This window comes from Amblyraja radiata, chromosome 19 (assembly GCF_010909765.2).
Source record: "Amblyraja radiata isolate CabotCenter1 chromosome 19, sAmbRad1.1.pri, whole genome shotgun sequence".
Taxonomy (NCBI): domain Eukaryota; kingdom Metazoa; phylum Chordata; class Chondrichthyes; order Rajiformes; family Rajidae; genus Amblyraja; species Amblyraja radiata.
Genome location: NC_045974.1, coordinates 43420165 through 43438089, shown reverse-complemented (window position 1 = coordinate 43438089; position 17925 = coordinate 43420165). Strand labels below are relative to the sequence as shown.

Sequence of the window (17925 nt, the reverse complement as noted above, 5' to 3'; positions counted from 1 at the left end):
TTAACCCACTCATACAAATTATCATTCTTGTAAACCTCCTCTCGACCCTCTCCAACGCCAGCACATCCTTCCTCAGACATGGGTTAAAAACTGCTTGCAATACTCCAAATGCGGTCTGACATGTGGGTGGTGAATCTGTGGAATTCTTTACCACAGACGGCTGTGGAGGCCAAGTCAGTGGATATTTCTAAGGTGGAGATAGATAGATTCTTGTTTAACAACTGGGAGATCAGGTAGGTTTAGGCGAACTGAGCGGAGGTTTACTGTCTTCTCGAAACTGATTTTGATAGAGGAACAGAAACTGGGAACAGTCCAAACAGAATTCTTGGCCAGTGCATCCAAGCACCAATTTCACGCCAACCTACGACATTCTGGATTGCACATCCACAACTGGATCTACATCTGGAAAAGGATGATTACCAGTTTCCATGTGCAGAGTTTGTTTAACACAGACATGAGTTAAGTGAATGTCTTAGGCTCAGTTGTATTTTCCACCATCCTCTGGTTTTAAATAATTGGACAGAGCAGTCTATTTGAAGGTGTGATAACAGAAATTGTCCTCAAAGACTAAATGCAGCTGTGCACTTTTTTTCCCAAATGCTCAGGTAGTGATAGTAAGCAATCAGAGGATGCTTTAACACTGATCAAATGAATAAAAGATAGTTATTAAACACACACTCAACTTGCCTCACTTCAGTCTACTCTTGTGAATGAGCAAAACGTTACACATGGGAGATAAATGCATTACCTAGACTGCGTTATCATGCGAAACGGGCAGGGAAATTGGCTTGGAGGCACAAGAGACGCTGTGGACGCTGTGGACGCTGGGATCTTAAACAGAGAACAAATTGCTGGAGGTAATCAGTGGGTCTGGCAGCAGCTTTGGAGGGAAATGTACAGACTACGTTTCGGGTTGGTAACCTGCTTCAAGACTAGAATGGCAGGGCGATCTCCTCCAGTACCAATGAGGACACTGGGTATTGTCAGTGGATATTTTTAAGGCAGTGGATATTTTTAAGGCAGAGATTCTAATTTTTTTAATTAGAACGGGTATCAAGGGTTATGGGGAGAAGGCAGGGAAATGGGATTAGGAGGAAGAGATCAGCCATGATTGAATGGCGGAGTAGACTCAATGGGTGAAATGGCCTAATTCTACTCTTATAACTTTTGAACTTGCAAAAACTTGCTTTGTGGGGGGATGTTTTTATGTTTTAATGTTAAATTTCTTCTCTAATGTTATATTGTATTTTTATTAGTGTGCTGCGTGGACATCTGAATTTCCCCTGAAAAGGGGATTAATAAAGTATTATTATTATTATTAAAACAGAGCTGGAGTAACTCAGCGGATCAGGCAGCATCTCTGCAGAGCATGTATAGGTGATGTTTCAAGGCACCCTTCTTTGCATCAATCCCTTCAACCCACCTATTTACCTATGAGCTATTTTTCTCTCTCTCTTGCCATCAGTACTATTCTGATTCACCGACTGCCTACCTGCATTAAGGAGCCAATCGGCACAATTTGGGACGTGGGAAGAAACCAGAGAATTCTTGTCAAATAACCAGTGTATCTTAAAATCATCCAAGCTCTATTTGTTAGTGCTTTTGGATATATTTTTGATTATTGGGGATTTTCAAAAGTTTCAGGGGCATTTGTTGTTAATACTTACTGAAAATAGAGAATAAAATTCCTTAAAAGTAAAAATTTGTGGCGGTTTATGGTTTACATCCTAGCTTTGATCCACCTATCCAAAATGGGTGGATGTTTAGGGGAGAGTCTTGCAGCACAGAAACAGACCCTTCAGCCCATCATGTCCATGCCGACGAAGATGCCCATCTGAGTTAAACCCATTTACCCGCATTAGCCCCAAATTCCTCTAAACCTTTCCTGTTCATGTACCGGTCCAAATACTTTGTAAATATTATAACTGCCTTGAATACTTGAAAGTGCACTGAGTTCCTCCTGCACTTTGTGTTTTGCTCAGGATTCCAGTATCTGCAAGTTCCTCAGTCTGAAGAAGGGTTTTGGCTCGAAACGTTACCTATTTCCTTCGCTCCATAGATGCTGCTGCACCCGCTGAGTTTCTCCAGCATTTTTTTGTATCGGCAATTCTTGTCTCTTTATTAAACCTATGCCCTCTACTTTGTCATTCCCTCACCCTGGGGAAAAGGACTCTGCATTCACGCTATCTATTCCCCTTATGATTTTATGTGCCTCAACAAGGTCACCCTCAGCCTGCCCACACCCCCGATAACTTAAGCCAACAAGTCCTGGCAAAATTCTTGTCAATCCTCGTTCCAGCTTAATGATGTCTTACCTAAAGCGGAGTAACCAATACCGTGCAGAATAATCCAAGCGTGAGCTCATCAGCATCTTGTACAACTGCAATGTGACATTCCTTCTCCTGTACTCAATGAACCGACTGATGAAAACCTGCTTGCCAAACTACTGCTTCACCATCCTGAGTACCGGTGATGCCACTTTCAAGGAACTATGTTCCTTGCTCTCTACAGAGCCCACCATTCGCTGTGAACATTCCTGGTTTGATTGCCAGAAATCACTCGCTTATTTGAATTGAACTCTGATCTGAATTGAACAATTGGATTCCCAAGTGTGAAGGGAAATTGGTCATTAATGGCATGACCCAAAACGGCATTGATACACTGATGGATCTTGGGGTCCAAGTCCATATCTCCCTGAAAGTGACAACTCAAATACGAAGTGATACGATATGATAGATACATTAATCCCATGAGGGAAATTGATCTGCCAACAGTCATAAAACACAAAAGACATGAAACATGAAATTAAAGTGATGAGTGGAAAGGATTGGGGATGTACAAGGATTGGGGGGGGGTGGATACTGTGATAAAGAAGGTATGTGGTCTGCTTGCCTTCATAGGTCCTGGCATTGAGTATAAGAGTCAGGATGTCATGAGGCAGCTTTATTGGACTTTGATGAGGCCATATTTAGAATATTGTGTGCAGTGCTCACCTCATTACAGGAAGGATGTGGAAGCGCTGGAAAGGGTGCGGAGGAAGTTTACGAGAATGTTGCCTGGATTAAGAGGTATTAGCTACAGGAGAGGTTGGACACATTTGGATTGTTTCCTCTGGAATGGTGAAGATTGTGGGGTGACCTGATAAAAGTATATATAATTGTGAGAGGCAGAGATGAGAGAGACAGTCAGAACCTTTTTCCCAGGATGGAAAGATCAAATACCAGAGGGCACAGCTTTAAGGTGAAAGGGCCAAAGGTTAAAGGAGAAGTGCAGGGCTACTTTTTTCCGCAGATGGTGGAGAGTGCTTGTAACATGCAGCCAGGGTTGGTGGCTGAGAATTACAGTCATGGCATTTAAATGGTTTAGTTACAGATTACAGTTTAGTTTACTGTCATGTGTAAAGCTTATGTTGCTTGCTATTCAGTCAGCGGAAAAACAACACATGATTACAATTGAGCCATTTACAGTTTATAGATACATGATAAGGGAATAACGTTTAGTGCTAGGTAAATCCAGAGGCTTTTAGATACGCGTATGGGTATCAAGTCAAGTCAAGTCACTTTTATTTCTATAGCACATTTAAAAAACAACTCTCATTAGCCAAGGTGCTTTACATTGGTGGAGGTACTAAAGTTATGCCACATTGGTTCATAGATTAAGTACATACATAAATACATACATATAGCCCTCGCTCAGAGGACGTCAAGAAAGGCTTGGGAGTAGAGATGAGTTTTAAGTCTTGACTTAAAGGAGTCGATGGAGGGGGCAGTTCTGATGGGAAGAGGGATGCTGTTCCACCGTCTAGGAGCAGCAACCGCAAAGGCACGGTCGCCCCTGAACTTATGCCTAGACCGCAGGGTGTTCAGTAACCCCAAGTCGGCCGATCTGAGGGACCTGGAGGTGGTGTGGTGGGTAAGCAGACTTTTGATGTAGGTGGGGGCAAGCCCGTTAAGGGCTTTGTAGACATAAAGAAGGACCTTGAAATTTATTCGGAACCGCACAGGGAGCCAGTGGAGAGAGGCCAGGATCGGGGTGATGTGGTCCCTTTTTCGGGTGCCCGTCAGGAGTCTCGCTGCGGCGTTTTGGACCAGTTGCAGGCGGGACAGGGAAGATTGGCTGATGCCAGTGTAGAGGGAGTTGCAGTAATCTAAGCGTGAGGAGATAAATGTGTGGATGGTCTTTTCGAGGTCATTAAACTGGAGGAATTGTTTTATTTAAGCTATCGTCCGAAGTTGAAAGAAGCTAGCTTTTACCACGGCATTGACTTGTTTGTCAAATTTCAATGCTGAGTCAAATATCACGCCAAGGTTTTTGACGTGAGGTTTGAGTAATGGGGTAACAATGGGGTCTGTAGGGAATGGCAGGAAATGGATTACGCGCAGGTAGATAAGAGATGGCCTTGGTATCCTGTCTGGCATGGACATTGTTGGTCGAAGGGCTGGTTCTTGTGTTGTACTGTTCTCTGAACGTCATTTATTCATTTCTCGGCCCACTTACTGATCTGAACAAGATCCAACTGTGATTTTTGACAACTTTCTGCACTATCTACAATACTTCCTATTTTAATGTCATCTGCAAACGTACTAACCATGCTTTGTGCATTCTTATCCAAGTTGTTTAGATAAGTGATGAACAGCAATGTTCCCAGCACCTATCACATCACCACAGGATACAGATCTGAAGTCCAAAAATACAACCTTCCACAGATACCCTCTACTTCCTACCAGCAAGCCAATGATGTATCTAATTAGCTAGCCCTTCTTGGACACTGTGCAGTCTAACTTCCAGACTAACCCACTATGCAGGACCTAGTCAAAGGCCTTGCTGAACCTAGACACCACCCACCACCCTACTCTCATCAGTCGTTTTGCTAGCCACTTCAAAAAAACAAAGGATTGTGAGACATAATTTTCCACACACAATCTGTGCTGACTATGCCCTAATGAGTCCTTGTCAATAGACAATAGGTGCAGGAGTAGGCCATTCGGCCCTTCGAGCCAGTACCGCCATTCAATGTGATCATGGCTGATCATCCCCAATCAATACCCTGTTCCTGCCTTCTCCCCATATCCCCTGACTCCGCTATCTTTAAGAGTCCTATCTAGCCCTCTCTTCAAAGCATCCAGAGAACCTGCCTCCACCTGTATCCTGAGGCAGAGAATTCCACAGACTCACAACTCTCTGTGAGTGTCTATCCAAATGTCGGTAGATCTTGCCCCTCTGTGCCTCACCAGTAACTTACCCACGGCTGATGTCAGGCTTGTAGTTCCCTGGCTTGTCCATGCTACCCTTTTAAATCATGGTCCAATATTAACCAACCTCCCACGGTCTGCCTTCCCCAAATGCAACCGCTCACACAGAGAACAGTATCCACTCTTGGCCTCTGTATATATTGATTAAGGGAGCTTCCTTGGACACGCGTATCAAATTCCACCTTATCCAAGTTCTTTGCATCGTGAGTGACCAAGTCAATTTTAGAGAAGTTGAAATCTCCCACTAATACCACTATTATTCTCACACTTCTGATGTTAGACACAAAATACTGGAGTAACTCAGCGGGACAGGTTCTGTTACACTTCTGTTCTCCAAACTCCTGCTGACTATTGGGGGGCCAACAAAAGTCCCATCAAAGTGCTTCTTGATTCAAAGCTCTATCCATAGTCTCACTGATCCCCACCTCCCCAAGAATATATTCCTAAAGCATTGATGTAAAGCACTTGCTTTAGCTGCACACACACTGAGATTGGAATGATAGAGGCCCACAGTCTAGGGACTGATCGCCTGCCTGCTGCTAAACATTGAGGGGCAGAGTTGGGTGGGGCCAACCCTCAAACAAGGGAAGGGATATCACCTCGGGGCCACGTGAGTGGTGTCAGGGTGGAGCAGTGGCGCAGCAGTAAAGCTGCAGCCTCACAGTGGCAGTGACCCAGGTTCAATCCTGATGTCAGGTATTGTTTGTGTAGATTTTGCATGTCCAGTGTCTGCCTAGGTTTTCTCTGAGTGCTCCAGTCTCCTCCCACATCCTACAGATGTGTGGGTTTGTAAGTTAATTGGCTCTGTAAAATTGCCCTCAAGTGGATGAGAATGTGGCATAACTTTGACCTGGTGTGAATGGATGATAGAAAGTCGGCGTGGACTCGGTGAGTCACAGAGCCTGGTTCCATGCTGCAGCTCTAAACTAAGTCATCTCTCATCAAAAAGCAGCTCCCCCCACCCAACCTCTCACTCTCTCACCTGTACCTCTGTCATGGTTGAAGCATCAGTACCCTGTAACATTGAATAGCCAATCCTGCACATGTTGGTCAATAACATTCCGTTAGCTAAAGCAGTCCCCTAACCCAACCCATGCCCTGAGGTCATCTGCCATATCTGTTAAGACTTCTGGATTGAAAAAAAAGAAGCAAGGACCTGCAGATGCTGGCTTACAAAAAAAGACACAATGTGCTGGAGTAACTCAATGGGTCAGGCAACATCTCTGGAGAAATTGGATAGGTGATGTTTCTGGCCGGGATCTTTCTCAGACTGGAGCAGGGTGCTGACCCGAAATACTACCTGTGTGTTCTCCAATAATGATACTTAACCCACTGATTCACTCCAGCACTCTGTGACTTGCGCTGAAATAAATCCAGTTTAAACCACAGGTCTTGATTCTCTTTCTGCCATGCTCCTGCTTGTCCTGTCTACAATACTTGCTCTTTTAGACTACAGTATTAGCCCCAACTTCTCCTCTGCTTCTTCTCTGCTTTTGGACCCACCGAATTGCCAATCTAGATTAAACTCTCCCAAGCGGCACTCACACTAACTCTTCCGCACAGGATATTGTTCACCTGCCGAATGGCCTCCTCCTGCACCTGTTTTCTATGTTTCTATTAAGAGAGAGTTAGATAGAGCTCTAGGGGCTAGTGGAATCAAGGGATATGGGGAGAAGGCAGGCACGGGTTATTGATTGGGGACGATCAGCCATGATCACAATGAATGGCGGTGCTGGCTCAAAGGGCCGAATGGCCTCCTCCTGCACCTATTTTCTATGTTTCAAGTTCAGATGCAATCAGTTCCTCCCCACGGTCACCTCTGCTGCAGAAGAGAACAAACGTCAGACAGTGGGACAGGTAGCATCTCTGGAGAGAAGGAATGCGTGACGGTTCAGGTTGAGACCTTACTTCAGACAGGCTGCCTGTCCCTCTGAATTACTCCATCATTTTGTGTCTATCTTCAGTTTAAACCAGCATCTGCAGTTCCTTCCTACACATTATTCCCTGGCCAATGGCTCACCTCCTATGTTTCCAAAGCCTCTTCACAATGCAATACTTTATTTAAAGGCATAAATATGAAAAGTAATGGAATTTTCCTTCCGTGGCCAGGATGAGGGTAGTGCTTGATTTGTTTGACACAATCAGAGCCAAAACATAATTAGTATTCTACCCACCTCCCTAACAATAGCCTCCATCCACCAGCATTGTTGCCCACTGTCCAATCTACAAAATGCATTGCAGGAATTTGCAGAGATCTCCTCTGAAACCCTTGATCTGGATCTGTATCACTGAGAAGGACAAGGCCAACAGGCACATAAAAATGTCATGCACATATGTCTTGGAAGTATATTGCTGGTCTTAGAGTCATAGAGTCTTACAGCATGGAAACAGGCCCTTCATCCCAACTTGCCCACACCAGTCAACATATCTTGCACTAAACGATATTCATTTTACTCCCTTTATCGTGTATCTGTACACTGTGGATGGCTCGATTGCAATCATGTATTGTCTTTCCGCTGACTGGTTAGCACGCAACAAAAGCTTTTCTCTGTACCTCAGTACACGTGACAGTAAACTGAACTAAGCTAAACATGTCCCATCCACACTAGTCCCACCTACCTGTATTTGACCCATATCCCCCCTAAACCTGTCCTATCCATGTCTGAAGATGGGTCTCGACCCGAAACGTCGCCCATTCCTTCTCCCCAGAAATGCTGCCGCACCCGCTGAGTTACTCCAGCATTTTGTGTCTATCTTCGATTTTACCAGCATCTGCAGTTCTTTCTTACACTATCCATATACCTGCCTGAATGTTTCTTAAATGTTGTGATAGTTCCTGCCTCCTCTGGCATCCCTTCCATACACCCACCATCCTGTGTGTGAAAAAGTCCTCTGCTCCTTGATTTCTCTACTCTGGGCAAGAGACTCTGTGCGTCTACCTGACCTATTCCTCTCATGGGTTCTTTATTCCCATAGTTACATTTTTTTAAACTTCCTACCCACTTTGGAAATGCCTTCTCCTGAAGCTTTTTAGATGGTGACTGAGTCTGGGCATTTGAAGGGCAATTATGGATAGATATTAAATATTGGACAGCTTCGAACCCACATCTTGTAGCATTCTTTCAATAATAAGCAAAATTCACCTATGAATGGAAAGTGTGATCCAGTTTCTACATGCATAAAAGCATGCAAAGATATTTGCATTGTACAAGTGCTCCCATAGTCTAAATGTGAAGCCCACCATGCTTGCTTTGCTCTGCACTGATCATCAAATGACATTCAATGATGCTACTCCTCAGATGGTTATATACATATCTTTGAGGTATAACTCGGTGCTCATTTTTTTAATTTTGATCTCTGCTAATGTTCATATATCTGAACTGGATCCCTTGCCTAGTTTAAAGTATATGGGTTTGATCAAATGCTTAGTTAGCTTCTTTCCTAATTTGCATTTAAACAGAGAATGTTCTGTTCACTTTCTGATCTGCATTGAATAAAAATGTGATTATTCATATGTGCAAATTTCTCTTTCGGTTAAACCATAGCCAGTAGTTTATTTTACCAGAAGCTTATTTGCATTTAATAATGGAGCATGGGGGTAATTTTCTGAACTGCTATTTAACCAATGAAATGCCAGTTAACTCCTGTCCTTGGTGTGTGTGTTTTTTTTTGTTTTTTTTTAATCAGTTCAGGTTTAGTGAAGCTGGAAAGTACATTATAGTGTTTTAATCGATGTCATGAACTTGGATAATACCTGAAAGTGGAGATAAATTGATGAGTCAATTACTGATTCTGCCTTCAGGGCCGAACAGTCAGTTATATTAACGATAATAGGCTTTGGGGAGCAACTAATTTTTCAGGAAATCCAAACAGGATGTGCAAGACATAAAGGAAGTGAGCTGAGGACTCTGTTTGATATGGCATATTAATGACTGCATTTTTTCTTAAAGAACAGATCACTGATTGCTGCCCTTTGTGGACATAATGTTCTCTTGTTCTGAGGTGAAATGAAAGATTCAGATGAATTTGTAAAATAATTATACACATTTCAGCAACTGCGGAACAAAAATATTAAGAGATGTTATGCTTTTTTGTTTTGTGGAACCTTATCTGCCATAATGATTTATGGCTGAAAGGAAAAGTTCCTAGAAACTACATTCATCACTTATATACTAGAAACTACATTCATCACTGCGTTATATTGTAGTGAATTTCCTGGGTTGCAGATCCACACTCATACAGTGTTTAACATTGGCCACAATTTTGCCCACCTCGTATGGTATAAAATATATGGTGTGATCATTTGGCTCCACTGCCTCCTCCCCCACAGGTTACTATCGTTTTCCTGTGCTGCGTAGTCCCATTGTGTGAGTGTCAGCCATAGTAAACTCAGCAGCTGCATTTATTGTTCTTGCTTGCCGCAAAGCAACAAATGATAGCTGTTATCATAATGGGTGTATCATTGACAAGTAGGTGAATTTGAATTTCTGCCTGCTTTGAATGATAAAGTAAGATTGAAGTGGAGGGTACAACATGGAGTGCTTGAACAAGGATCTGTGCAATATGTGAAACAATCTCACTGCTGCAATGAGCCTGGCTGGTTACAGAAATATCTGAGAGGAAATGTCCAGTAAGGGCTTAGAATTGTGGTCACTAATATGCCCCGACCAAAGCAGGATGGGTATTGATCACGTGATATTGCGGATCTCCTTGGGTTTTTGAACTTGAGCTGTCTATCAGCCAAAATATCAAAATGTGGGTTGCAAATTTAGTTTAGTTTACTTGAGAGATACACTGACCAGCGATCACCACACACTAACACTATTCTACACTAGGGACAATTTGTACGTTAATACCAAGCCAATTAACCTACAAACCTGTACCTCTTTGGAGTGTGGGAGGAAACCAAAGTTCTCGGAGAAAACCTACGCAGGTCACAGGGAGAACGTACAAACTCTGTACAGACAAACTCCGTACCATCAGGATTGAACCTGGGTCTTTGGCGCTGTAAGGCAGCAACCCTACCGCAGTGCCACTAAGCCGCTCTGGAAATTTTGCACAGGACATTTTTTGAATAAATGTGCTCCTTTCAATGAAGCTGTATATAGTTAATTAACTTTGTTCAAACCTTTCTCTCCGCATTAGACTGTTCGCTTCTTTGGTTCTGGCTTCTTTTCTGTCACTGCACCAAATTCACCCTTGGCCCTCTTCAGGTTTGCTCCCTCAGTCAGCATGCTTTCTGTTCTGCCTGCTGTGTTTGCTGTCGCGGTTCCTGCATGAGCCTTCAGGAGATTCTTGCTGACTATCTCAACTGTGCCCGTGACATCTATTTTACACTCGTTCATTCTTGCTGTGAGACAACTGAATGTATGGAACTTTGTTTTGAGTGTTTTGAACCCTGCCAGCATAGCTAACTAAAATGGACCTGGACCTGGTGTATTTGCGTTGTATTTGTGATCTTCTGCTAATGCCTTATTCAATTGTAAATGTTGAGGAAATTGAATTTGATGCTGAAATATATAGTTCAAAGTTTAAATCTTTAATCATTCGACTTTCATACTAGTTTAGTTTAGAGACAGCGCGGAAACAGGCCCTGCGGCCCACTGGATCCACGCCGACCAATGATCCCTGCACATTAAAGCTATCCTGCACACATTAAGGACAATTTACAACTTTACCAAGCCAATTAAGCTATAAACCTGGACGACTTTGGAGCGTGGTGAGAAACTGAAGATCTCAGAGAAAACCCACGCAGGTCATGGGGAGAACATACAAGCTCCGTACAGACAAGCACTCATAGTCAGGATCGAACCCAGGTCTCTGGCGCTGAAAGGCAGTAGCTCTGCCACTGCGCCGCTAAAATCACGTCATCTTCAAATCAGCCACGTGCAAATGTTGCCGTGATAAATTATTTACAATTTGATGGTTGTAACTTTCAAACCACATTTAAATTGGGTACATCAAGTTTCTATTGCTCTCCAGCAAGTTTATGCAACTCTTTTGTGTAATATTTCTGTTTGCATGTAAGAAACATAAAATTAAAATGTTAATTAAGGGATAAGATGGTGTAGTTGTGTTGGTATTGGTTATTTATTGTCATGTTTGCCGAGATACAGTGACAATTTTCATATTGCATGCTGTCCAGACAAGTTATACCACACACAAATACATTGGGTAGTGCAAAAGAGAAAATGAAAAAAAGTGCAGAATGTAGAATTACAGCTACAGAGAAAGTGCATGGAATAAAAGTGCAAGGAGCTCAATGAGCTAGATTGGAAGATTGGGAATTCATCCTTGTCATATGAGAGCGTTATGACTGTGGGGAAGAGATTGTTCTTGAATCTCTTGGTATGTGGTTTCAAGCTTGTGTATCTTCTGCCGATGGGAGAGTGGAGAAGAAAGAACGCCTGTCGTGAGTGGTCCTAAATGATGTTGACCACATTCTCGAGGCAGTTGAAGTCCACATGGTGATATTGGAAGGAGGATGGTTTGCGCGATGGACTAGGCTGCGTTTATTACTCTCTATGAATGTTTGCTGTCCTTGGCAGAGCAGTTGTCATACCAAGATGTGACGCATCCAGATATGGTGCATCTGTGGAAATGAATAATAAACATTGGGGACATCACGTATTTCTGTAACAGTCTGAGGTTGTAGAGGCATTGCTCTGCTTTATTGGCTGCAGTGTCAGTGTGTGGACCAGGACAAACTGTTGGTGATATTTATATGTAGAAACTAGAAGCTCTTGACCATGACTGGCATGTATACTCCAACCCGCTTCCTAAAGTTGATGACCACCTCCTGTGTGTTACTGCCATTGAGAGAGAGGTTGTTATCTTGACACCATGCTACTGAGCTCTCTATTTCCCTCCTCTAGTTTGTCTTGTCATTGCCACCCACTATGATCGTGTCATCAGCAAACTTTTAACTGAAGTTGACACACAATTTGGCCTCATGGTCATAAGTTCACAGGGGGCGCAGTAAGGGCCTGAAAACGAGAATATCTCGTGAATATCTTTATCGTGTGCATTGTGCAAAGGTCCTATGTAAAATAAACTTGGCCTCAGTCTAGTGTTTAATCTACATAGTCTACAGTCCTAAAGTAGCACATATTAAGGCAATTCTAAAATATGCATGAGCTATTGCTGGGATCAAGTTTTATAAACTGTTTATGTTTAAAAAGAAACATAGTTTAAATTAACAATTTAAAACTTAAGAAAGAGATGAAATAAATTTAAATTAAAAATTTTCGGTGGTGCAGCGGTAGAGTTGCTGCCTTACAGCACTTGCAGCACCAGAGAATGGGTTCGATCCCGACTACGGGTCCTGTCTGCACGGAGCATTACATTCTCCCCGTGACCCCGTGGGTTTTCTCCAATATCTTCAGTTTCCTCCCACACTCCAAAGACGTGCAGGTATGTAGGTTAATTGGCGGTGTAAATCTTAATTGTCCCTAGTGTGTGTGTAGGGTAGTGTCAATGAGCAGGGATCGCTGGTCAGTGCGGACTCGGTGGGCCGAAGGGCCTGTTTCTGCGCTGTATCTATTAACAAAACTAAATGATACACTTGCTGGCATTCAATTTTCATTTCCCTTTTAGACTACACATCTCCAGTAAGATTTGAGGTACATTGTTGGTAGTTCTCTTCCGTGTTGCTGTAGCTGACTGGGAAGTGTTTGTTTTTGACCCAGTGATACTTAAATATCAAACACAAAATGAATATTAGAGAGTCAGAGTCATACAACATGGAAATGGCCCTCTCAGCCCAACTTGCCCAGTGTGACCAAGATAGAGTCATAGAGTGATACAGTGTGGTAACAGGCCCTTCACTCCAACTTGCCCACACCGGCCAACATGTCCCAGCTACACTAGTCCCGCCTGCCCAAGTTTGGTCCATATCCCTCCAAACCTGTCCTATAATCTGAACCTTCTGAATTTATAGTTGGCAGGGCAGTACTCTGCATATCGCCAACTATCCATGTACCTGTCTAACTGTTTCTTAAACGTTGGGATAGTCCCTGCCTCAAATACCTCCTCTGGCAGCTTGTTCCATACACCCACCACTCTTTTTTATGTGAAAAAGCTACCCATTAGATTCCTATTAAATCTTACCCCCTTCACCTTAAACCTATGTCCTCTGGTCCTCGATTCACCTACTCTGGGCAGGAGACTGTGCGTCTATCCGATCTATTCCTCTCATGATTTTAGACACTTTTTATAAGATGCCCCATTAACGCTAGTCCCACCTTTCTGCGTTTGGCCCATATCCCTCTCAAATTTTCCTATCAATGTGCATGTGCAAGTGTCATTTACAGTATCTAACTCTACTAGCTCCTCTTCTGCCAGCTTGTTCCATCTACCCACCACTAAATCTTTCCCCGCTCGCCTCAAACCTATGATCTCTGGTTCTTGATTCCCCTGTACTGGGTAAAAGATTCTGTATCTTTGCTATATATGTGTGAAAAAGTTGCCCCAAAAAGGTGGCACAGAGGTAGAGCTGCTGCCTTACAGCACCAGAGACCCGGGTTCGAACCTGACTATGGGTGCTGTCTGTATGGAGTCTGCACGTTCTCCCTGTGACCTGTGTGGGTTTTCTCCGAGAACTTTGCCTTCCACACTCCAAAGATGTACAGGTTTGTAGGTTAATTGGCTTAGTATAAATTGTCCCTATTGTGTGTAGAATAATGTCAATGTGCGGTGATGGCTGGTCGGTGCGGACTAGGTGGGCCGAAGGGCCTGTTCCCACAATGTATCTCTATACTAAACTAAACGGGTTCTTACTAAATCTTTCCCCGCTCGCCTCAAACCTATGATCTCTGGTTCTTGATTCCCCTGTACTGGGTAAAAGATTCTGTATCTTTGCTATATATTCCCCTCATGATTTTGTACAGCTCTATAAGATCACCCCTCATCCACCTGCACTCCAAGGAATGAATGTGTTCAAGAAGGAACTGCAGATGCTGGAAGATCGAAGGTACACAAAAATGCTGGAGAAACTCAGCGGGTGCAGCAGCACAGATGGAGCCATAGGAATGAAGTCTGAGCCTACCCAAACTCCCCCTGTGGCTCAGGCCTCAAGTCCTGGAAACATACTCTTACATATTTCCAGTTCAATAGCATCCTTCCTATAGCAGGGGACCAAAGCTGAACACAATATTCCAAATGTGGCCTCACCAAAGTTTTGTACAACTGTACCATAACATCCCAACCTCTACACTCAGTGCCCTGACTGATGAAAAGCTTCTTGACCAAACAACGACCTGTGATGCTATTTTCAAGCAACTATATACCCACACTTCAAGATCCCTCTGCTCTACAACACTCCCCAGAGCCCTGCCACTCACTGTGAAGCTCCTGCCCTGCTGTGATTTTCCAAGATACAACATGTGATAAACTCCACTCACCATTCCTCAGCCAAAATATCCAACTGATTAGGATTCTGCTGTCCTTTTTGATAACCATCTTTGCTATCTGCATCCATGTTGGTGTCACCTGCAAACCTACTAACCATGTCTTGTACATTCTTAACAAAACACAATAACAAAACTCAGTTGTGTAATATCATGGAATGAAATTTAAAGGGCATTTAGTCAATATGAGTAATTATCTTTTAATAAGCAGACTTCAGTATGGACAAAAATAAAGTGCAGAATCCTAGAAATAGCAATGTGGGCAGCATCTATGAGGAACAAAGAATGGTTTGGGTCAATTTGTTTTGTTTTGTGATATGGCGTGGAAACAGGCCCTTCGGACCATCTAGTCCATGCTGGCCATCCATCACCCATACACTAGTTCTATGTTATCCTACTTTTGCATCCTACACACTAGGGACAATTTACAGAAGCTAATTAACCTACAACCCTGCACGTTTTGGAATGTAGGAGAAAATTGGAGCACCCGGGGAAAACCAACACATTCACAGGGAGAACGTGCAAACGCCACGCAGATAGCACCCGATGTCGGGATTGAACCGGGGTCTCTGGCACTGTGAGGCAGCAGATCTATCACTGCGTCCCTGTGGCCCTCGTGGTGTTGAATGAAGGGCTGATACTGGGAAACTTGAACTGTTTCTACGATCCTATGTGGAGATTATCTTGCTGAGTGTTGCCAGCATCTCCATTGTTTTATCCTTCCATTGAGATTTTTTTGTATGTTTCCTATTTAAGAACATTTTTTAAAGTATTTGCAATAGTTCATAATAATAATCATATCGTGATTTATTAGCCAAGTATGTTTTGCAACATAAGTATGTTTTGCAACAAACGAGGAATTTGGTGTTCCATCCAGTCACAGTTGATCACCAATGTTTCAGCATCACATGATAAATATAACTCTTTATAAGATCTTTATCATAGGTATTGATTGAGCAAAATTGTCTTAAATTTATATATATAACATTTTTGAAGACATACAATGTTTAGGCATAGGCTTTTGGATTATTGCAAAGACCATTCAGAAATAATTTAAATCTTGACTGTCCTGATCTTTTGTTTAAATGTTTAACATGTCAAGAGAACAACAGGACACATTTCTTTACGACTGGGCTTCAGTGTCTATTAACAAGGATATCATTTAGCGTCTAGTTTTGTTTTAGTGGGGTGGGACATGTGGGGATGGTTTTGGCAGTCTAATGAGGCATGTAGTCATCGAAGATTGAGCTTTGTACCTACATTTCTGACAATGGTTACTGATGCTAATAGTTACAATAGATGATGATATGTTATTGAGAAATAAATGATAATTACAAGTTCAGAGATAATTCAGTCATAATTCCCAGACAGAACAATGACAGTCTTACTTATTTACAGTGTATTTTGATATCTTAGCCTTTATGTGAGCTGTTTTTCCTTCTCTTTCCCCCCCATGTTATAATCTGACGGATGGATGGCAATCTACACTTGCAGACGGTTGTGTGCATTGCATTCTCGCCTGCCTATTCTGCGAATTCGTCACCTTTTGCAACATTATGCTGGGACAAGCTTCATGCGGTATCTGTACATCTGAAAACACTTGCTGCTGCTGTGGACCAGATGACTTTGGGGATGACTGTAACTGCCCATGTGACATGGACTGTGGCATAATGGACGCCTGCTGTGAGTCCTCAGACTGCTTGGAAATCTGTATGGAATGCTGTGGCATTTGCTTTCCCTCGTAGCGTGAATTTTAAAAACAAGGCTTTTTGAAATAAAAACTGGAAATAATCGCTATTCATGAACACAAAGCACCAATGTGCCTTGGTTATTCTTAATCAAATACATTCAAGCTTTAGCATTGGAATTAAAAGCAATTACTGTGGACATTTACATCATCTCTGAACTAACGTGGACAATCAATTTGGCAAGTTTATTTTTTAAATGTACAGTAAAATTCAGCATTAAAGCTTGCAAATTTATTAGGCACAGATGTTGCTAATAAATGTTAGATGTTATGTGTCCATCATTAAATTATGTACGGTTTAAAAACCAAAAGCAATTCCTGCACGAACTTGTGTATGTATTAATGTTGCGTATTGTTGAAATAATTCGATTACACACTTAATGGGGTTTGCAATCCAAGCTCGTAGCTTCCTGCCCTGATTTTAGTCTTAATTCAAATTAGAGAAATCATTTCTGATTCTACTAAATTATTAATGATAATGCATTCATCTCAGTACGGTGTATAATCCTTGTGTTTAGTGCCTTGATTTTTAAGAACAAATTTAGCAAAAGCTTCCTTTTTGTTGTATCATACAACAGGAACAATTGTTACAAGTCTTCATCTCTAATTATTTTCCTGAATTAATTGTTTTAAATTATGTCTACTTAAGCATACCTGCATGGGGAATTGGGAGGGTTTATGAATACACGCATGTATTTCATTAATTTAAGATCTTATGGGGTTTTTTCTGGAAACGTATTATGTAAAATGGCAATGAATCAAATAAAATTGTAAAGCAATACAACATTGCAGGATAGACGCATCTACTTTGGGGGGGGGGGGAGGGGGAGGGGGGGCGGGAGGGAGTGTCAAAAAACAATGTTGTTAAAGTTTGTATGTAGCTTCTCTTTCTGAGAGAAACAAAGGCTGACCATATATTTTTATAGCTTGTTTTTTTTTACAGTAGAGCATTGGTCGAAGCCATGTACCAAAAACAGTTATGACAAATTAAAAATAAAATTAATTAGACTTGGTTAAAATATTGGCCACATTTTATTCAATCCTGTGTGAATGTGGAATTTAATTAACTTGTGAACATGTAATTGTGCTTCATTTTGTTCTCTTAATGTCAATAACGTAAAAGATTTTATTCTGCTTAGTTTTATGATAGTTGCATAGATGAATTGCGAACAATTGGCAATTGGAGTAGATTCAGGGTGTAAATAAACCCTGAAGGATTTGTTCAAAGGACATTGTGTACATGTGAAAGTATATGAGATCAGGACAGGTTTGTTAGGCAATCTGCCTTTTTGCTGTCTTCAATTGTTGCCTCCTGGGAGAATATTGCAAATGATTCATAATTATGATGGAAATTTAATTATGTGGTTTAGATTTGGAGCTTGACTACACACTTCAATCAAAGAATATTAGTACAAAAAGCTGGAGTAACTCAGCAGGACAGGCAGCACCTCTGCAGAAAAAAAAGGGTGACCCTTCTTTAGACACGAAACGTCACCCATTCCTTCTCTCCAGAGATGTT

At 42.1% G+C, this 17925-nt stretch overlaps 1 protein-coding gene across 2 annotated transcripts in view; it reads left to right on the top strand.

The window, feature by feature from the left end:
* Positions 1–17425, top strand: part of mdfic (MyoD family inhibitor domain containing) — a 59996-nt gene extending 42571 nt beyond the window's left edge. The window contains exon 5 of one of the 2 annotated variants that reach the window (XM_033038333.1): positions 16154–17425. In XM_033038333.1, the coding sequence (XP_032894224.1) occupies positions 16154–16404 (251 nt within the window). In that variant the 3' untranslated portion in view covers positions 16405–17425. Of the gene's footprint in view, positions 1–1982; positions 2075–16153 lie in introns of those variants that run through there. The other variant, XM_033038334.1, reaches the window with a different exon arrangement.
* The last annotated feature ends 500 nt before the right edge of the window (positions 17426–17925 follow it).